Source organism: Heliangelus exortis, chromosome 2, assembly GCF_036169615.1.
Source record: "Heliangelus exortis chromosome 2, bHelExo1.hap1, whole genome shotgun sequence".
NCBI classification, from domain to species: Eukaryota; Metazoa; Chordata; class Aves; order Apodiformes; family Trochilidae; genus Heliangelus; species Heliangelus exortis.
Window position 1 is genome coordinate 98,322,684 of NC_092423.1, and position 22,686 is coordinate 98,345,369.

A 22,686-nucleotide genomic window follows, 5' to 3' on the forward strand; every position below is an offset into this window, starting at 1 on the left:
GTTCTCACACACGCTCCTCTCCCAGAGCAGTGGGGAGAATGGGGTGCGGAGGGGGGTGGAGGGTGGACAAAGTGAGGCTGAGCTTTCACCACACTTGATCCCCCGCCAGCTCAAGCTTCCTTATGGGGCTTACGGCCATGGGCAAAAGTCCAAATAAAGCCCTGGCTGCTTCCACGGCTGCCAAGGCTAAGCACACTGAGACCAGAGCAGTTCCACCAAGCTCTGCATCTGTCACTCGGGTCACTCAGATCTCCTGTGTGGTCAGAAAGGGTGGGGGGAGAGCAAATAAGAGACAAACGAGCCTATTAGTATTTATTATTTGTATTATTATAGCACCTCAGTGCCTAGTTGTGGACTAGAGTTGCATCCTATGAGCACTGCGTGAACCCAGAGCCAAAGTACTACAGTCCCTGCCCCAGAGGGCTTACAATCTCTGTTTACAAACAGGGGGGTACAAAGAGATGGGGTGGGGGGGTAAGAGGGAGGAGTGACAAAAGATTGATCAGTGAGACAGACAGCATCAGTTTTCTGCTAAGATCCATCAGTTCCTAAATGCTTAGTTGGATTTAGACTTTCTTCATACAGTCAATACTTTGTATTTCTTGTGAAAAAAAGCTTCAAGAAATCACACAGAACTGTACGTTATATTCAGTGAAAAACATTTTTCATTGCAAGAAACATGTGTAAAGTTATTTTTAAAAAATACTGTTTAGTATGTGTGTTCTAAGCAGCTATCTGAACACAATCACAAAGTCTACATAGGCAGTGTACAAAGAGTTAACATTTTTTAACCTACTTACTTTTTTGGCTCATTCTTTAATTTGCACTTTTGCAAAAAAAAGATACTTTAAAATTCAATTTTTTGAGAAAAAATAAAAGTGAGTTCATCTCAACTACTTTTCCGGACATACCTGTATTTTCTCTGTGCTTATGATCTAAAAATAATCTAGAAATTATCATCTTGGAGGAATTAAAACCAATGCTAAATACACAGACAGGGAACATTTACGTATTTAGGAAATGTATGTAGCTGATTTTGCTGGTTTCTCTGATCAAAAGTGCGATTACAACTTTGTGCAAGAAAGGCAAGTGAACTTTTTGCAAGCATATCTTATGTGCATATTTTTAATAACCTGCCTGTAAGGGGCCAAATCCTGCTGTTCTGCTCAAAGTTTCTGTAAGATCTACAGCTCCTTGACACTGTGCTCTATTCTGCTGGCCTCCTACTGTGTGTCATAGTTAACACTGTGAATAACTCAGTGGAGTTCAATATTCCTGGTTTTAACTATAAGTACTCTATGGTAGTGTTTGGAGGTTTGAATATCTTACAGAGGCCTGTAGGACAGGATGATTTATCCCCATGCAGAGGGATTAAGGAAAACAAGAACTAGCTGGACAGTTCATAAAGTTATTAAACATTTTCCATCATCAGCTCCGTTTTTTGCCATTTGGATAGTCCCCACCAAAATCATGTAAGTAACTTATATGCTTTACCTGAAAATGACTTTGAGTATTAGCTTTCTTCTATGCATTCTCTGAACTGCTGTAAACATTCTGGATACCCATAAATATATATATATGCACACACATGGGTATGTGTGTGTGTATACATGCATATACATGTATAGGTATGTGTATATATATGTACACACAGGTACACACAAACACATATATATGTGCATATACATATATGGATATATAACTACGATGTAGTTAGGAAACAATAATGTCACTTTTATTGCATTCTTAAGTATCATAGAACAAAGGTATTATAGGCACGCATCTTAACTGCTCATCCTTACTACAGTTCTAAAGCTCATTTACCTGAGATCTGCATCTGTAAAAATAAAGTTCCATTTTTAGCTGCGTGTTACAAAAGACTATCAGCCCCACAGATATGAAATTACCACTTAGTTTTGAGACTAATTTACTACAAGTAAAATATGCTATCTTATAAAAAAGATACTGCTGAAATAGATACATATTAAAAAGGAAACACGAATCTTAAGAGGTTAAAAATCTCCCTACTCCTCTCAACGTTGTAATAAATTTATAAAAAATATTTGACACAGAAAATCTCCACAGAAAGCATCCTGCTGAAAATCCCATACCCTTTAAGCCACCTGTCTGGCAAAAAGTTACGTAGTTCAGGAGGGCAGACTCCACACTGTCAGCATTCAGTTTTCATCATCCCGTCTGTAGTGAATAGTTTGTATTTCCTGAGCTATGAACATAGCCATCTCCCTGGTGCCCGCAGCAACCACCCGGCAAGACATAAGATCCAGAGGTCCCCCTGAGGACAAGAGGATTAATGAGACCTGTCTCGTGATGTAAAAATGCTTTCTTAAATATAAACCATGCTGTAGTTAGATACTTCAGAGACACTGGAACAACTTTGTACAGAACTCCTTTTGGGGTGGGGAGGACAAATGAATACAGATATTCCTATCTGGAGATCTTAGGCAAAAAATTATTTCAGAAAACTCTAGATTCAGGAGTGCCAAAGTATGCAACGGAAGCATCAAATACCTAGATTTGTTCCATATCCAACAATAAATCCAAGATTCCCTTTTCTCAAGTAACAGATCTTAGTTCAATCAGCATACCCATCTTCTTAATCCACCATGTCTTTCCACCATATCCACCAGCAAACTGTTATTCTGAGCTGTGTACCATCTAAAGGAATAAAATAATAATCCAGAGACCATGCTGCCTTCCCCTCCCTCTGGGTAGTTCCTGGCCATATGTGTACAGACATGCACCTGAGACTCCTTCTTTCCTGGGAGGCTGCCTTTGCCGAAATCTATTTGGAGTCTGAGCATTATCCACCAATCTCCTGAGCCGGTTCTTACTGCAAATCTGATGCTTTAAAGGAATTACTCAAAGTCATGGAAATACAGTTTGACTCAGAAGACCTCTGATGCGATGAAACCCCAGCTGGGATGACACCAGTGTGGTGTGAAGAACCAGCCAGAGTCTAGTGGAGAGCACAGACATTTCTACAGAACATTGCTAGAAATGAGACTGAGCCACAGGAGGACTGTACCGAGGTAACACAGGCTGTCCCAAAATAGCCACTTGGTTGCCAAGAAGTCAGTGAAAACAAGGACGTTTTACTCACCTGAAGTGTCTATCACAGTGCCACCAGCCTCTCTAATAATGACAGTCGCTGCTGCCAGGTCCCAGCAGTGTAACCCAAACTGGTAATAGGCATCTGCAGCGCCGGATGCCAAGTGGCACAGAGCCAGGGTCGAGCTCCCAATGACACGGACCCTAAACCCCACGAGAAGGGGACATGGTCATGAAGAGCAGAAAATGCCTTTGAGTGTTTGGGATCACGAAACATGCAACCAACTTAATATTTTAAGTTTTGGTTTGGTTTTTAATACGGAAGGGGACATGTTAATGAACAGCAGAAAATGCCTTTGAGTGTTTGGGATCACGAAACACGCAACCAACTTGATATTTTAAGTTTTGGTTTGGTTTGGTTTTTAATACGAGAAGGGGACATGGTAATGAAGAGCAGAAAATGCCTTTGAGTATTTGGGATCACAAAACATGCAACCAACTTGATATTTTAAGTTTTGCTTCGGTTTGGTTTGTTTTTTAATGACTTTTGGTCACAAATGTGAGGCATACTGTAAAATATCTTACCCGTGTGCTTGAGCCTTGAGCAATCTCTCAATGTTACCAAGGAACAATTTCAGAGTTGCAGGGTCACGTTTTGGACCAATTTCTGTTAAAATTAAGGCCTTCGAGATATCTGTAATGTAGGCAGATGTTTCCATTAATTCAACAGCTTCTGGGGTTTTGTTTTTTTAAAAACAACACACTAACGGACTTCTCACAGAAAAACAATTTTGACGTTCCCTTTTTTACCCCAAACTCTTTCATAGCATAAGTGATAATTTCACATAAAAATTCAAGCAGGACTAGATTTCTGATAGCACATACTTGGATCTATATACACTTTTCAAAGAAAGATTAAAACCAAGAATGCCTTCTAACATTCCTTCTCTTTCCATACATTGTTTTATTTCATCGACCAGTCAGTTTTTTGTCAAATTCACTATTAGCAATCAACTAGAAATAATACAGTGATCTAGCAGCTACTAGTGATGCTAATCTAATACTATTTGAAAACAGTTATTTCTTGAATAGGGAACTTTCATGTAATTTGTCAACAAATTATAAACATTTAGGAATACAGTAAGAGGAAAAAGAATTTTCTAACTAAAGCATCAGTCATCCAGTAACAACTTCCCTTCATTCTGACATTTCAAAGACTGAAGATACCATGTGACTGATAAAAAACCATCCCTGCTAATCACAAACTAAAGCGGTATCTTAATTAATACCAATGTATGAATGTTATTTTTGTATTCTGTTCAGCAAGGGCAATTCTGACCTACAGCAGATGAGGACTTCAGCCTTGAGAACAAAGGAAAGACTCACAGTCACTTGCAGGGTGTTGGTGTTGAAGCAGTCCTCACGTGAGATCTGAATATTGCTAGGCTATAACAAGCATGTGCCAGTGTAGGTGGAGATGGTTGATCAAATGCCAAGTGTCCCTGCTTCTGCTGTGCCAGCTGGACTCAGAGGCATTAAAGGTATGACAAAACTCAAAGGTTTAGCAGTTGATTACTTACTAACTAGGCTTTGCCCAAGTGTCAGGTGTCATCTTCTACCCTGGGTTAAAGGCTAGGCATTCATTCAGCTGGGGAATGTATACCTGGTTATTACAGGTAATTGCAGAAGTTGAAGATTCTTAGCAGAAGTACCAAGGAGGTTTTCAAAAGCAAATTAGACTGGAGTGAGATATTTAATTAAACAGGCTACCAATTAATTTAGTATTGCAGAGGAAGATCATGGATTCAAACAATGTTGTAAGTGTTTGGTGAGTAACAGGTATGTAAATAGATTAAAAGTTACAGGGTATCACAAAGCTTAACTGTAGGAAAAAAGATTTAACAATCACTTTTTAAATTACTGCATTAAAAAATAGAAACACCAGTGCAGACATGCTGCAGGATATTTGTTGTTTAGCCATGACTGAAAACTCTGGATGGTGAAAGCAATCTGCCTTAGATCTTAGATCTTTTTGCATAACAGACCCAATTTCTAATTACAGAACACCCAATGCATGCCTCATTGCTGAAATGCACCAAGCATTCACAGCACACCAGTCATAGCTAGGTCATGACTGAGACAGTTGTTCATTTGAGTTATTCAACTTATTTCTAATGTATAAATGGATCTCTTCAATCTTCATCAAGGCTACAGGTAGAAATTGGATGAAGAGACTAAGGCAATGGAGAAGGAGGTCTCTTCTTAGGAAAAGGATCTGGCTGATCACAAGAACTGGTGGTGTTGTAGGAATTCAAGGTACAGAAAGAAATTTACTGACTACTCCTCACTCTGACAGAGTCCAGAAAAATACAGAGGCTTGGTAGAAGAGATTTAACAGTGACAGATTTATGAGAGAAAGACTAACTGTTGACAACAGAAGATTAAGAACAGAAAATAAGCTTACTGTATTAGCACATGTAAGACTTAACCTGAATCTAAGCATGAAAAATAATATCACTCAAGATCCAAAGATGGATCCTTCATTTAAATTTATCCTGACTGCTTGGACTCCCATACCATACCTCCACAAAGTTTGGCATTGACAAAGAAGACTGTTTGCCTGGGCTGGGATTTCAAATGACTAAATCTGAACAACAAATATGTTGCATAGATCAGTATTACACAACAGTCACACTTCCTGAAAAAAAATGGCATGAAGTAACATGACAGCCTAGGTCTCTAACACATCATGCATTAGTGGAGTCTACTTGAGTTCTAGTGGTAGGTACAGGGACACACACTCTGTTACAGGGTTGGAATCCACAGTCAGACATCACTGAACCCACAGCCCTTGCAGGAAAGCAACCAGTGTGATTTTTTTACATTTAAAGCATCAATAGAAGTGAAATTAAAGAAGATTTATCTTCACTGGTGAAATTGCCCGTCACCAAATGTTACGTCTCAAAACAAAGGAAAATTTCCAAGCATTTGGAAGGTCCACTTCCCTCACTATGTCCTAGACACCCAAGTAGACTGGATGTCCAGAGAAAGGCCAAAAGTGGCATGTGACAAAATTTCTTTGTTCAACAGGAAACCAGAACTTTCTGACTGCAAAAGTGAGAGCAAGGCTATTTCAAGGGTGGTTCAGCCAGCCCAACTGTGTGTACCCTAGTTCTTCCTAATAGTTTCTGCCAGCAGGGTTTTTTGTGGAATATGAGGTAACTGAGTACAGACAACAATGTGATGCATAACCAAGGGTTGAAATCTTAAGGGTTACTGACCTTAGAATTTGTTCCATTTCTTCAAACAGGGAGACCCCACCTAATTATTAATTTAGGTGAATAGCCAAACTTCCCCAAAATTCACAGAAGTTTTGATGCAAGGTCTGCTTTGAGTACTACACCAAATCTCTACACTAAGTTGTTTGAATTACTGTGTTTCAAGTTCATTAAATGCCTTTTTGAGATGAAATTTTTACCATTTTCTGTGTACAATGATGCATATTTTTAGCACATCAGCTTCTGTCTACAATTGTTATGTTCTCCCCCTGAATTGTGATTGCTTAAAAGAAAACTTCTTTACACACATCTGATTTTTGTTATCTATTATCGTTAGGCAAACAGACAGATCTACAGCTTACCAATAAAAGAATTCCATTAAAGTGTGTACTAAGTATTGCTAGCTATTTGTATGTTGAAACACCCCTCACATACAAAAGCATCCTTTTAAAGAACCCCTAATGAAGCATGCATCCTTCAGTTTACTGTTAGTATGTATCCCTACAGACATCATACACTTTATGACATACAAGTTTACTGGAAAATAAGTGAATAGTGGCCACCACAGTATTCTGAATTTGATTCACCATTTCCATTTCACCTTGATTATAAAAACTTATGCCAGTGTACAGATGGAATGCAACTGGTGAATCTACTCATTCTTACTTATTTTAAACAATGGTTATGAAGCAGAATAATTTAAGATTATTTAAGTAGTTCATATTCAGATGTACATTTTTTAAAAGGAAATGAGGAAAGTTGTGATTTTTCAGAAAAAAACAAACACATAACAACAAAATTATCATGCAGGTGAAATACTTTCCATCAGGATAATGATGTTCATTATCCTCATGATGACTTGCAACAACTCTGAAACAAAATTAACATATTCCTTTTAGAGTTCTAACAAAATCTAGACCAACCTGTCTCTTTTGATACCTGAAGCCTTTTGTCATTACAAAATGCCCCTTGACCTCTTCTACCAGTGTATAATCGTTCTTCAGTGCAGTGGTAAATTACACCAAATTCAAGCTTTAAGATTTTGAAAAGGAAAGAAATGAATGCAACTCAAATTACTCATCATAAATATACACAACTACTAATGGCAGAAAGATCAGCAATATTTTAATTGGTACATGTAATCAAATATTATATTGATGCTAATGAAAGGGAGTAATTTTACTATTACTATGATATTGAGATATAGTTCATATAAATAATCTATAAATTCAGTTCATAAAGAGAAGTTAATGTAATCTGTGATCTCCTGAACTCTTACTTGCAGCTTGTGTTCCCATTAAAATGGACTAAATGCTATGTTGATTTCAAATCTAGTTGCATCTTTTTATTGCAAGCATACAAGTCCTCCAAGGGCCAGATTCTGAACACTTTACTTTCACTTGTGAGCAGTTACACCTAGAATTAATCCTACTGACTTTGGACAGACCCCAGGATTTGCAGCCCCAAATACATAGATATGATCAGTCAGGCATCCAAAGTCAGAAGCCATGACACACTGTTTAGTAACAGTGGACACTTTTAAATGCACTTTGATGCCTTTAATTTGCCTGCCTTTTCAACCAAAGTAGTACAGTCCCATCACTTTTTCAAGTGTTTCTCATTAAAATCCTTCTGTTTACATGTAAAAGTGAGAATCTCATGAAGTCACATGACTCCAAGGGAAGGAGTTTGAAGAGAAATTCCAAATACTACGACCCTCAATGAAAGCTTGAGAATGAGCAACACAGGAATTTCTATGGGAGCATTTGGTTACCAATGAGAAGAGGGTTACAATTTGACCCTTGATTTAAACCCAGGGTATTTAATATTTCCATTACTTTCATAAGGTTCACCAAAAGATTTTAAAGTGCTTTACAAGGTTCAATGATCAGTTCTCAAATCATCCCTGTGTAAGTACTATCAGAAATATTTTGAGGTGGAGAGATAGGCAAAAATTAAGTGACTTGCCCAAGGTCACAGAAGTTGGTAGAAAGGCTGAGAAAACATATGTTCTAAACTTCAAATCCTTTCCTGCTGCCCTTCTCCATTCAATGTGAATAATCATTGGTGTACAACAGAGACAATTCAAAGGAATAGATTGTCCTTGCCCCCTATCCTCAGGTCCCATCTAAACCAAGTTTTGTTTTTTTTTTTTTTGAGGAACACACTATTAATAGACTTTTCCCCTGAAGACATCTGCAGGAATTTCTTCAGTACACTTCAGGGCCTACATTCAGGCCAGTTCCCCTGTGTGTACTTTGGCTCCTTTTCAGCTTACTACTTTTTTTCTGCTTTTCCCTTTGTTTACTGAGGGAGTTTTAACATCATTCTTTATTTTTGTTTCAGCTTTGTTTAGTTTACATAACCCAGAATATGCAGCATCAAAATCAGGATGGTGTTCTGAAAAACACAAATATTAGAGAAAGCTGTCTCGTAATAATATGTAGTATTCAAAAGGACCTTTAGGAATGAATAGACTTCAGAAAAGCATGGAAGTGTTTCTCTGCAGTTTCTGTGTTTGAAAAGTCTAACTAGAGAAGTACACATCATTATTCTGTTTAAATCAGTCAGAGCCACTAGCACATCTGAAAACTATGTTGTTATTGCACAGAATTCTTGCTGGCTTCACTTAAAGCTATATATTTATATATATTTAAAATAGAGGAATTAGGCTGAAAGAGGCACATTCCTTGGCAATTTGAATAGCTTTTTCTTCTGTATATCTCAAACTGTAAAATGGCAACATCTGGAGAAAAGCCACCAGTCTGAATGAGTACAGCTAGGAAACTCAAAACAATGCATATGAAGACTAGGGACTTTTTCCCCCACCATGTAATCAAGCTCTCATGAGGGAAATATAGTTATTTTACTATATTAAGAAAACCACAAAGGCAAATGAAAAGAACCAGGCCCATAATTTTGCACTCTTCATAGAAATCAGTTCTGAATTGCCTCATTGCAGCAGTGAACTTTCACAGATACTGCTAGCAGGAAAGAAGCAGTAATAATAACAACAACAACAACGTAAGAACACTGGGATATATGTTTAAATTATGAATAGGCAGCAGTATATTTAATTCATTATGGTTTTGTCTTACAAAACCTTGCTCACACCAGTACTCCTCCCTTCTTCCCCCAAACAAATCTTACAATATTTACAATAATTTTTAAGAACTGTCTTGCAATTGTCAGTTTGTATAAGTTTTGCAGGACTATGATTTTAGTCTAGTAGAATGTGATCAAATTCAATTAAAAAGCCTGGGAAAACTTGAGTAGTGGCTCATTATTTTAAACAGAATATTTTTTTTAAAGTTTCCATATGGTCTCAAGGCTTCTAACCAGCTCTCAGGTATCCATCTTAAAGAACATGCTTCATACCTCTTTGTTAACAGCAAATCCAATGCTCACTGCCACTGTTGGAAATCTGTGAAAAATAAGAAATGAAGTACTATTGATGAAAAATCTCTCAACGTATGCCTTATGGAACTCCTTTAGGCAACAAAAACCCACAAGAAACTCTGAGATTTTCACTTCCGTCAAAATATTCCTGACATTTTACTATTTCTCCTTTGTCAGCTTCTTTAACTTTGTCAGTTCCTTTAAAAATGTAATTTATTATTGGAGAAAGCAAGAAATAAGCACATGAAGATATCAGTATTTTTACACTAAATGTGCTGTATATTTGTCCTGGTTTGGGAAAAATTAGGTTAGTGATTTTGACTGAAGTCTAACTATTGCATTTGAAACAATGAAATATTCATTTCTTAAAAATAAGTTTTAAAAAGGGCTGTAAAGGTCCAGAAAATATTGCTAGAGAGAGAAAATTTCACTTAATTTTATGAAACACCAGCACGTGACACCCTCCACCTCTCCTGGAATTCTATGTAATTGCACCAGAAGTAATTTTTTTTTAAATGATAACTGTAGTTATGTTAAGTCTCCAGCTATAAGGCAGAGCATATTTAAGGGTTTTAAGTAGAAGCATGATGAAAAGTCATTAGTACACAGCTTCTAGCACTCGAATGATGAATTAAACTCCAGCACTTTTGTGGTAGCGATCCCTTTATTTCTTTTTGCAAAGAGGCATTATAGAAATTTAGAAAAAAAATATCTACAGACAACTTGGCTTTCATGTCTACTCTGCGTCCATGCAATGGTTGTACTTCCCAGGAAAAAATTAAGCATTTGTATTTGAAGTGGAGTAAACACCACTACTAAAAGGAACATGTAACAACTACATAAAGCATCAGGCCACTTGTCATGGCAGCACAGCCTTGCCCCTACAGTTCAGCTCAAGTCCCTGCATGTTACATATAAATGTACCATGAGTCAAGAGCTTTGGGTCATTAAGCAATCAGCAGGAACTTTAGCTTACCTTTAGATAACATTATAGAGCTCTCCCCAGCACAAACACTCCCTCGGACTCACTACCCAAGGTACAAAAAGATAAAGGGATGACTCCTACTCATGAGCCAAAGGAACAAATCTATCACAGTAAAACACCTTTAAGCAGAAAGGAGGATTTCTGAGAAGCTAAATATTGCTTTTTTTATGCACTTCCCAGTTCACTGACCACTTACCTGTGCACAAAGTTGCACGTTCCATCAACAGGGTCAATAATCCAGGTTGGGCTGTCGGTAAGGACACATTTTGAACCAGCAGCAGTGGATTCTTCTGCAATAAACCTGCATTTGGTGTGGAGTAAAAAAAGTGCCCCAGAAAATTGGCTTAGATATGTGAGTTGGAAAGTCAAACTCCTTCTTTCTGTTTTTAAGAAATACTTAATTTCTGTATACATATATATACACACACACATACAATTTTTGTATAAATGTATATACGGATAAATGTATGTTTGGATAAATGCATATATAAACACATATTGCTTTTTTCTTCTGGGGAACTCTGATAGAAATTTTGGAGACAAGTTATGTAAGTTTACAGCTTACTATTTTACAAGGTAAAAAAGAACTCACTTTATGTTCACTTTAAAAAAACCCAAACTATTAAGAAAGTAATAAAAATGAATGCAGAAATGGATCTGAACTGGCATCCCTTGGACTCCAGAAGTTTTTTCATGCAGAATGTAATTTTATGGGTTAGGCCTCTCTCTTGCAGTAATATAAACTGCAAACAGTAGTTGCTTCTCTTTTGCAGTCAGATGCAGTCAGCAGGAAATAATGCAGTCTTAGAAAATCCACCATCTCTCTCTGACTTGAATTTTTTTTAAAGTAGTCTGATCTGGAAAACTGAAAGATTTACAAAGCTGAACTTTCTTTTTCCCATGACCCAGAGAAAATCAACAAATTAATTTTTTGCTTGTTGTTTGGAATCACAAGGCACATATTGAAATTTTAGCTCATCTTCTGTTGTGTTATTCTGTCCCAATTTATTTTAGTAAATATACCGCTTGATTTTTTTTTTCCTGGGAAACAAACATCCAGTTCTGGCACATTTGCTGCTGACCTTAATTATCCCTGCTCTCCCATGAGCTGCTCAGGGTCTGTTTCTATAATTGCTGTGCAGGTGCTACTCTCACAAATTTGAGTAAAGAAAGTCCTGTATGTTCAGAAGGTGCAGTACACAGACTGCTAGTACTGAATCTTCCATTGGTTTCATATTTTAACAACTGGTAGTGGTATTCTTCAGTGCTTGAAGATAAAAAAGTTTCTCTTGAAGACAAAAAGAGAAAAAAAAAAATGGATAATTTAAGGAGCAAATGCCTTTTGCAGAAACAGTTTCTTTGCTAGGACTGGAGTAGGAGCTGTTTTCTCTCATGTCCTGAACATGTGCTGCATCGTTCCATGTAGTGCTTGCAACCATGAGCTTAAAATGTTCTGCAGACAGCACAGGAGGAGACTTCTGGAATTTTCCAAATGCTACTTTGCATTTCCCTCAGTAGAAAGGGACTATTTTGAAGGCATTATGGGCCCCAGTTGGTACGAAAGGGAAGTACTAAGTGTTTGTTACTATTTTCACCTTCATCTTTAAGTGGCAGCTGAAGGACAAAAGTGTTAGTGTGAGACTGAGAAACAAGAAAGACTTGAACAAGTGCTTGGAATTCTCAGTCCAACATAACTCTTTGCAGACTCCTTGCCCTAGATATTCAACTATTTTGTCTTGTTGGTGCTGTATCATTTGACTTTTGCTTATACAAATCTTGTAATTAGCACCTAAACCCAACCATACACTTTGGCTATGCTGCTGGCTGCAGAGGAAGCTTCCTTTCTTGCAGATGGAGCACCTTGCATCCCATCTCAGATGCCCCATAAATTCTGCTCTGCTTCAGCCCTCTGCCAGCTTCCTCAGTCAGAGCACATCAAAGAAAGGTGAAAGGGGCACCTCTTTTTGAAGACAAGAGTCTTTTGGTGTAGGGTGTTTTGCCCTCAAGGATTGATCAATGGGGCAAGTCTTGCTCCATTGATCAAGTGTTGGTTGATCAATTGTTTAGGAACAATTTTTCAAAAATGGATGTAGAAAAAATTGGGTGCACTTTTTATGAAATTTGGGCTAGTAGGTTAAAACAAAGTCCTTACTGTTACACAGTACTGGGTACTGTGAGAGTCTCTCAAGGCCAACATCAGATGTGTTGCTCTATGGTTCTCTGTCCTATAAAAACATGCAAACTAAGCAAAACATTCAGCCTGAAGTACAGGAGACCAAATTTTAGGAACAGTGGGAAGGGCAGCCATGTTATTACAGTAGTTAATTTAATATGCCAGCATGCCAGCTCTCTTGATCTCTCTTCAAATCTGGATTAAAGTTTTCTCCCACTGAAAATGAGTCCAGTAATTCTAGCCTTGCCTTAGTGGACATCTGTTCATACCACGGCACCACTCTGAAATTCCTTGCTGGAACAGCAGGGAAACTCTAGCACAGGATAAACTGCAGCAGGAGTGATATCTATATGAGTGCAGGAAGTTCAACTGAGGCCGTCCCTCACCTACTCCCTTATAGGGGTCTGAGGGCAGAAATCTGAGCAAGCAGAGTTGGATGTCACTCTCCGTAATGCCCATGTCCTAAATTTAATGTCTACAGGATTAAGGCCACAATTAACAGCAAAGGTGACCACTTGTATAAGATTAAAACAGGCAAACAGTAAGACAGCCTTTTTCAACCAGTAGCTGCTGATATTCTGGCTGTGTCTTCCCACAACTCAAAGACCTACTAGAAAAATAGATTCATATAGAGTCATGGAATCACAGAAAGTCAGGGGCTGGAAGGGACCTTGAAAGATCATCCAGTCCAGCCCCCCTGCCAGAGCAGGGTCACCCACAGCAGGTCACACAGGAATGTGTCCGAGTGGGCTTTGAATGTCTCCAGGGAAGGAGACTCCACAACCTCCTTGGGCAGCCTGTGCCAGTGCCCTGTCATCCTCACAGTGAAAAAATTCTCCCTTCTATTTATCACTTACCCAAGCAGAGAGGAGAAGAAAGAAACATGGGACAGAATTAACTTTTTAACATGTTTTCCTAATATTTCTCTACTTCTAAGTACATTTCCAGTACCTCAAGACTCATCACTGCCATGGTGCAAAGGACACAGATTGTAATGAGATCCCTTTCATCTTTTGATCTCCTAAGATACATTTTTTGATTAAGAGAATGTAAGAATCAAGATGATTTAAAAGAAGATGAAATAACAGAAATCGCTTTCAACAGACAGATTAAGGGAAAGACTCAAAAAACCTTAAATGATCTTCAAATGTTTTCATTACATTTTAATTTAAACCTTGATTGCTACTGTGGACTCCTCATTGCGATTTTTAAAATCTAGTCTAGTCAAATCTAATTTTAATCTATTGTTTAATCTAAATGCATTCACTTCCTGAATAAATTCCCACCAAACCCAACATTCAGTATCGTATCACCAAAAAAAAATGTTTTGAAGTAATGGAAGGCCCTTCATGGGCTTAAAAATTCAGAAATTAACTGTACAGACTTAAGAAAGTCAGGGACTTTTCAGTTCCTAGGTCTATGCTGGCCTTACAACTTCCATTGCCATTCCAAGTAACTCAGGTTCAGGTGCTTCTGATGACTCTCATTTTATGTGAAATGTGTACATTTTAGGTTCTCTGGCAGGCTGTTAAAGGAAAAAAACCCAACAACGTAAGAGTGGAGATGAGAAAAGAGCAGAGCCAGCAATAATATAAGGAATATTACACAAATAATAGGCTTGTAAAGCCTGGCATTCTCTTGAGAATTGCAGCCAAGAACTACACATTATACTGTACTGCTTCAATATGTGATCACATACAATACATATTTAGAAAGCCATATTTAGTATATAACTAAATATGTGATCACATACAATACATATTTAGAAAGCCATATTTAGTATATAACTATTCTTCCCCTTCTTATGTTATTCTTCTTTTTTTTTTTCCCAGCAGCATCACCATCAATCAGATTAGTAGCTGAGCCCTCCAGATTTTCATCTTTGTTGATTTCAGTTCAGTGCTAGAGTGCAAGGCTCATCTCCATCAGAGATGCACACAGTCAGAGGGAAGTCATATTGTATTTAAGGATACACAGGCCTCTGCACTGTTCAAAGATGAATTTTATCCTTGTAGAATAAAGTAAAATACTGAAATCAATTTCTGAGTCTCTGCATCAAACCAAAGCCCAGCCAACTAATACAAAACCATTCACTAATCTGTCCATGTGCTAGGAGTTCTCATATGCAAGCTGATCATAATAATTTAAGAGGACTCAACAATCCTATTTCTTTTTAAAACCTTGGGTTGACACCACATGTAGTAATTTATAGTTATAGCCTGGTTATGTACATGCATCAAATGACGATGACAAACAACCCTGCTTCTCACTGATTTTAGGATTCTAACCAACACAAGGAAAATGTGATTAAACATGATAATTAAATATGTCCTCAGCTGGTAAATGCTTATATACAATGTCAAAATGAGATGAAGGAAAGGTCTGCAGCATAGGAACTTATCATTAATTTCAGCCATATTTTAATCTATATCCTAAGCATAATTTTTATACAACAGAGGGCAAAATCGTATTCTGAAAACCATGCATATTCACATGAAACATTCATACATAATGGCCTACAGGGAAGCATTACTATTAAATACATATATCAACAAACCTAACTATTAGAAAGATACTATTAAGTCCAGGGAAGTGGTACTTTTTAAAAAAGAAGTCCTGTGAAAGTGTCCAACAGCAGTAGGGTAACATGTAAGAGAGATATATGGACTTTTAAAATTCCCTTTAAATGCCAGTCAGATACACAGCTCTTAAAAGAAAAAAAGGTCATAGATGATTTTTTTCCATAGGCACTCACCTGTGGGAGGGAAACTTCTCTTTCAGAACAGAAATAATTAAATTTTCCACAAAATGATCAGTTTCTGTCACAAGATCTGCTGCAGATGTCTTTGTGGACACTTGTTTTTCTTCTGTTAGAGCTTTTCTAATTATCTGAAACAGAAGTTTACAAGTCAGATTTTTTGACACATATCAGATTAGTTGCACACCTGTGCACACTAAAATAATATATTTACTGAAAAATTATAGGTAATCCTGAAAAACAACTGTGTGCCTAATTCTACCAGAGCCTGTTCTAATTCTTTTGACTAAAAATCCTCCTGAGATAATGAGTAGTCTTTGGGAACATGGCATTTTGAATCACTCTGCTAGAACCTCTCTTGACAGTTCAGGAAAGGGTTGATGAATGGGATACAGCTAATGGAATAGAAGGATGATGATGATTACAGAAATTTGGAAAAATACCTGTAAGATAATGAAGACTTTCAAAGCTCAAGTGTTTTTGCATGGAATCCCCTTTTTCTAATTTGAGTATGTTCATCCTCAACAAGGCTCTGAGGAGACCTTACAGCAGCCTTTATGTACCTTCAGGAAAGCTGGGAGGGAGTTTACAAGGCATGTAGTGATAGGACAAGAGGTAATGGTTTTAAGCTAGAAGAGGGGAGATTTAGGTTAGGTATTAGGAAGAAATTCTTGCCTGTGAGGGTGATGAGCCACTGGAACAGGTTACCCTGAGAAGCTGTGGATGCTCCCTCCATGGAAGTGTTCAAGGCCAGGTTGGATGGGGCTTTGAGCAACCTGGTCTAGTGGAAGGTGTCCCTACCCATAGCCGGGGGGTTGTACCTACATGATCCTTAAGGTCCCTCCCAACCCAAAACATTCCATAACTATTTGATAATTTACAGGCCTAATTCCACTTCTCTCTTACTTTAAAAAACATGCAGTAAGGTAAGCCTCATTGGTTTCTTTTTTTTTTTTTTTTTTTTTTCTACAAAGACACACAAAGTTTATTTTTCCTTGTGAATACAGGTTTTTTGGAACTCCAAGTACTGACCACCCACTGGTTTCCAAATAATTGCTATGTATTTAACAAAAACAAAAATTTAGACTTTTTCCCAGATATGGAACCAGTGATCTAACCCTAGATTCTCTTCTGGAAAAGTCTTTATCTCCTTTTCAAAGGTTTTGCAATTAGAAACTCAGACTACACCACATCAAGTGCAAATGCACATATGGGAAAACAGTCATTAAAGGCTTTTTCCCAGTGTTCCCATTTGCTTTCAGTTTTTTTCCACTCCCTCATTAAGATGAAATATAAGGAAGCAGGATGATAATGCTCAATTTGCAAAAGAAGCTCACTTTTTTTTAGCAGTCAAAATGATAAACTGACATTAGGACAACAAAAACAAACAAAAAATTAAGTACTGCTTATTTGTACAGTTATATTATCAACCAGAACAATATTCAAATTCCTTATAAAACTTATATATTTCAATTATTTAACTAAATTTGCATTGATCAAAAGATGTAAAAACCATCTAAAGAGAAGTGTTTGATGACCACAGAAAACATCTCTGCTACATTATGCAGGGGAAAGGGAACCAATAACTCCCAAATTTCAGTCTGCTTTTGGGTTTTGTAGCATGAAATACTACATTTGAATGGTGTGTTGATTGTTCTGACAAGTAATGGATATTGCTGACTGGTGCCCTATTACAGAAGGTATTTGGGCTAACATTTTGGATTCATGAACTGTAAAACATTAGTTATGCCTATTTACTGATCTCATGAGGGAAGGTTAATGGTTTGAGATAATAGGTTTTTGGTTTGAGATAATAAAACATTAAAAACACTTAATCTTTTCTCCTCTCAGTGTCCTGCATGGATTTCTCAATGGTTTTACCATAGAAGCATAAAAGTGCAGCTCTAAGAAGGCCCTTGGGCTCCTCTTTGTACCAAAGCAAAATCCAAATACTCACCTCAGTTGTGTATTCCAAAAAACCTGCTACACTGATGCCTTTTATTTTAATTGCTCTTCTTTACTTTTATACTGTCTATGTATAAATAAATACCGTGCTTAGAACTGGTCTCAGAACTTTGCATAGTGAAAGAGGTGAGGAATATACTCCTTCAACAGAGAAGATTTGAATTTCTTTTTAGCAGTGTCATGTTCTTGACTCCTATGCTGTTTTAATGCATAGAAGATTGAGGAGAGTTTTGAAGCCATTTAAACCATTATGTGCCACTGCTCAGCAGAGGAGCAAGATCACACCTGAGTCTTGCTGCAAAACAAAGAGTGGAGGTGAAAGCTCTCTCCTGTGGATATGCTCTGTCCTCAGTTGCTTTTCATCATGTGCTCTGGCACTTGATTTCTCCTTTTTTTTAATAAAATCATTTGCACCTCTCATCATTGAATTTAATCTTTTTCATTTCTGATCTTTTCTCCAGTTGTGCATGACCATTTCAGACTTGATTCCAAAATGCTCACCATTTCTCTCAATTTGAACCATTGGTGGGTTTTATATGCTGTGTGATAGAATATTCTATCATTTAAGCTTTTCATTAAAATATTGGACATTTATCAGGTCCCAAACTGGATTTTTGCAGGGTCCTACTTGGTATGCTTCACCAAGTTTACAGGTACTAAAAATACCTTAGTGTCCCAGAGGGTTCTATAGCAGCCTTATGGTAACCAGATCCACAATGTACTTACACCATTTACTTTCAAAAGTTACATTAAAAAACCTTTCTAAAAATTAATTACTTCATAGAGTCATAGAATGATTTGGGTTGGAAGGGACCTTAAAGATCATCTAGTTCCAACCCCCCTGCTATGGGTAGGGACACCTTCCACTAGACCAGGTTCCTCAAAGCCCCATCCAGCCTGGCCTTGAACACTTCCATGGAGGGGGCATCCACAGCTTCTCAGGGTAACCTGTTCCAGTGGCTCATCACCCTCACAGGAAAGAATTTCTTCCTAATACCTAACCTAAATCTCCCCTCTTTCAGCTTGACACTGTTCCCTCTCACTCCACTTGTAAAAAGTCCTTCCTCAGCTTCCCTGTAGGTCCCCTTCAGGTAACAGAAGGCCCCTATAAGGTGTCCCTGGAGCCTTCTCTTCTCCAGGCTGAACAACCCCAGCTCTCTCAGCCTGTCTTTATAGGAGAGGTTCTCCAGCCCCCTAATCATCTTTATGGCCCCCTCTGGACTTGCTCCAACAGATCCACACCCTTCTTATGTAGGGGCCCTCAGAAATGAAAACAGCTGATTGCTCCTAATCACTGCTGTACAATGAAGTTGGCAACCATCCTGCTGCATTTTGGCTGCAAATGTAATTTACTAGGCTTTAACACTGTATTATAGATTGTCCCTAGATTCTTGAGATTTTACAGCAATTCCTAAGCAGCTAATTTTTGGGAGTGTGGTTATTTACAGCAGAACCCATGCTGGCCCTCCTCTAATAAAGAATTGGTGTGATCTTATCCTAATACCTTGCTTGAGAGCATTTAGAGGGTTATGCAAAGAGAGGGGCATTTACACCAGCACATGCATGAAGACCATATCACAGGGCAAAACCCAGGCTGTCCACGCTCCCTTCTTCATTTGCCAGACTAATAGGACCACACACTTCTGGGAGCTCCAAGATGGATTAACTTGCTTGAAATATTGTCCTGAAATATTTGTTCACTGATAAAATCAAAGAGGCACCTACAAATAATTTAGGAAATGCCAATCTGATTTGCAAAAGATCTGCTCATGTTCCATAGAAAGAAGGGTAACAATACCCTCTGGAAGCAAATATTGGGAAAAAAATCTTGGCTTTTTAGACTACCAGTGGAATTTTTGCCTTTTTTTAAAAAGTATTCTGCTAGTTCTCTCTAATGCCTCATAAAATTATTTTGTGGGAAAAAAAGTAAGCAAAAAAGAAAAGTGAGTTTGCATGAACTTCAACATGCTAGCTTCTAGTCTCAGTTTCTTACCCTTGTTTTCACCAGGATGCACATCTACTCATTTTGGTGAAGCTTCTCCAACTGTAATTGCACTGTGCAAATACTCAGTGCTCTCAGTAGCACCAAAGATGCAGAGACTTCCTGTGCCTGCTGTTCTTAAGCAAAAAGTCCTACTAAATCAATGGGTGTCCTCTCATGAACATAACAGGCAGAATTTACTCACAGAAAAAGCAGAAGAGAGGTTCAAAAAAGTGCAATTATATGTGGCCTAAGGGAGCACGTTAGACACAATTTTAATGCAGGTCAATTACAGAGATTACAAAATCATTTCTCATTATGAAATAGCCATATATAGCAAATCAGAGCCTGTGGTATTTTGTAGAAATAATGGAACTAAGTAACAGGATGGGAAAATGGACATGGGAGTTACTCCAGCTACATCACTTTTGACACATACTCGAGCAATCATTTCTCTATCAGCCTTTTAAGCTTAGAAGAAACTATTCCAGAGCATAGAAGCCTATCTGTTGGAAAGAAAATATATTTTATTTGCACTCACGAAGCATGACGTGATATAAACCAAACAGTGGTGTAAGTCAAAGGGGAAGACCAAGAAACTGTGTTATCAGCTAACTTTTCATGGACATCCAAAATCTTGACATGCTTGCCTTTCTTCAGGTTGGCCTCTGTGTCAAGACTCTTGTAGACACTTTCTAATGACTCAAAACCTGCCATAGTCATGAGAAGTGGAGGGCCTTAAAAGGAAGGCCAAAGTGGCAAAATTTTGTGCAGGGATGGAGACAGGACTCAGATCTGGGGAGAAAGAGAGTACAAGCAGATTTCTGGGAATGCAGATGAGAAATGGAGGTGGAGAGGTCTGAGGAATGGGAAGGGAAACACAAGAAAAAGATGAACTTGACCAGTAGAATGGACTATTTTTGGTGCTAAAGAATAAAGATAATTTTATCAGGCAATTTTCAACAAAAATCCAGTCCTATCCAATCTGTGTTACACTGCATTTTGTGTCTTTATCTGTAGCTTCTTTTGTGAATAGCTTGAATAGTGGCTTAAAACTTAAATAAAAGATACAGCCCTACCTGCACTTTTTCTTCCACCAGGATCTCTGATGTTTTTAGTTGCAAAAACCACTCTGTAGCATTACAAAGTTAATAAAAACTGTACCCAGTTCCAAAGTTCTACTTAGACAACATCCGTGACTGGTTTAAATTTGTCCTGACAAGGAATTGGCCACTTCCTGCCAGTTGCAAGGTACTGAAGGAAAACTGTGAACTAAAAAGATGTAGGGATTAATTTTCTGTAATGTTTATTTCTTCCAGGAAAAGGTACTCAGCTGTGAGCTTCTGGATGATTAAAATGGCTGGAGATGGTTACGGCTGTCTTCATGAATTTATATTTTGAGAAACAAGGTGTGGAGGCTTGAGCAAGTAATGAAAGTCTCTCTTGTGAAATGGCTGGCAGAATGAATATGCTGGAGAAACTCCCATTTGGAGAGTCTGTGAGAGCATGACCTGTCATCCCAATTTGGATTATCCATTTATTCTGTGTATTATTAAAGCAAGTCTCCTCTCCTCTGGCATTCTGTTCATCTTTGTCTGTCTTCTACTACAGAGAAAATTCATTTAATAATATGTATTAAGGAAAAATTACAAGTCCTAGACTCGAGAGAAAAGAGGGCTCCTTAAATCCTGGTGTACAAGTATGAAGTGTGTTTCAAAATACAGCAGAATGGAAGGATAAGAGAAATACATGTTGCTGAGGTTTCTGTTTTACCCAATTTCTCATCTGAACAATCTGCTGATCCCACTTCTTGGCTCTGCTAGTCAGTGAAAGTTTTGCTGCTGCACACAGTGGGGCCAGGATGCTTCCTGAGATGACTAACTTTCTGCTGTGTTGAAACACAGATCTTAAATAAGCTATTGTAGATCTTCACAGAACCACTGCTGATTTATCCCTAGCAAGTGAATTTCAGTCACTCTGAAGGCACGGGTATATATAACAAGAACACAAAACCTCCCTGCTATAACTATTTTTCTCTGCACAAGCTACTCAAAATCAAATGCTGGTACTGTAAAGTGCAAATACACAATATTGTGGATAAGTTATGCATGGCATAAACCCTCAGTTATAAATAAATTAAAACTTAGCATCACCTCATGCGCCAAAACATTACAGCAGCAGAATAGATGTTTGGTGCATATTTGAAAAAGTTACTAAAGCACCTTCATGCTGACAAATCCTTCTGCCTTTCAATTTATTTATTTATTTTAAAAATTAAATAAAAATACTCCCGGTCACAAAATATTTGCTCTCATTTGAGGTGCCGCCTCATCCTTGTGCTGGATGCAGCCTCTAAGGGAAGCAGCCCAGAGAGAAGGGCTCGAGGGAAAGGGAACCCACATGGAAAGGGGAAGCCGAGGGAAAGGGAATTTGAAGGAAGGGGGACGCCGAAGGAAGAGAACCCCAAGGAAAAAGGGACCCCGAGGGGAAGGAGAACCCGAGGGGAAGGGGGGGAGGCTCATTGCCGCCACCGAGGGCCGAGCCCCTCCACCCTCCTCACCAGCTCTGCCGCGTCACCCTAGTGCCCCCACGGCCCTTTCTCTGTGTTATTTTTTAATTTTTGTTTTAAATTTTTATTTTTAAAATTTAGACGCGCACCCCATACAACCACCCGGGAGAAGGATGCTCCAGCCGCGGGACAGCCCGACCCGCCCGCCCCGCGGCCCGCTCCCCGCTCCCGCCTCCGGGCAGCGTCCCGGAGTGTCCCGGAGTGTCCCGGGGCGGCTGCTGGCGCGGCTCTCACCTGCCCGGCACGGAGCGCCAGCTGCACCGCCACCTCCGCGCACTCCTTCCAGGGGTCCCCGACGCCTCCGGCCGCCGCCGCTCCTCCTTCCTCCTCCTCCTCCTCGCACGGCTTCATAGCGGCGGTGGCGGCTCCGCTGCCCGGGGCAGGGCCGAGGAGACAGGGGGGAGGCCCGACTCCCCTCTGAGGAGCAGCCGCGGAGGAGTGTGTCGGCGCACACACCACCCTCCCGGTGCGCCTCGGCCGCCGCTGTCACTCCGCGCCCCGGCGCCGCC

General features: G+C 38.8%; 1 protein-coding gene across 1 annotated transcript; it reads right to left on the reverse strand.

Moving 5' to 3' along the window:
* Positions 1-305: 305 nt before the first annotated feature.
* Positions 306-22,655, reverse strand: IMPA2 (inositol monophosphatase 2). The gene is made up of 8 exons (XM_071737130.1): positions 22,412-22,655; positions 15,660-15,793; positions 10,928-11,032; positions 9,726-9,771; positions 7,271-7,379; positions 3,655-3,763; positions 3,122-3,273; positions 306-2,293 (listed from the first exon to the last, which is right to left on the reverse strand). Exons 1-8 carry the CDS (start codon positions 22,526-22,528, stop codon positions 2,178-2,180), a joined length of 888 nt encoding a protein of 295 aa, XP_071593231.1. The 5' UTR covers positions 22,529-22,655; the 3' UTR covers positions 306-2,177.
* Positions 22,656-22,686: the final 31 nt, after the last annotated feature.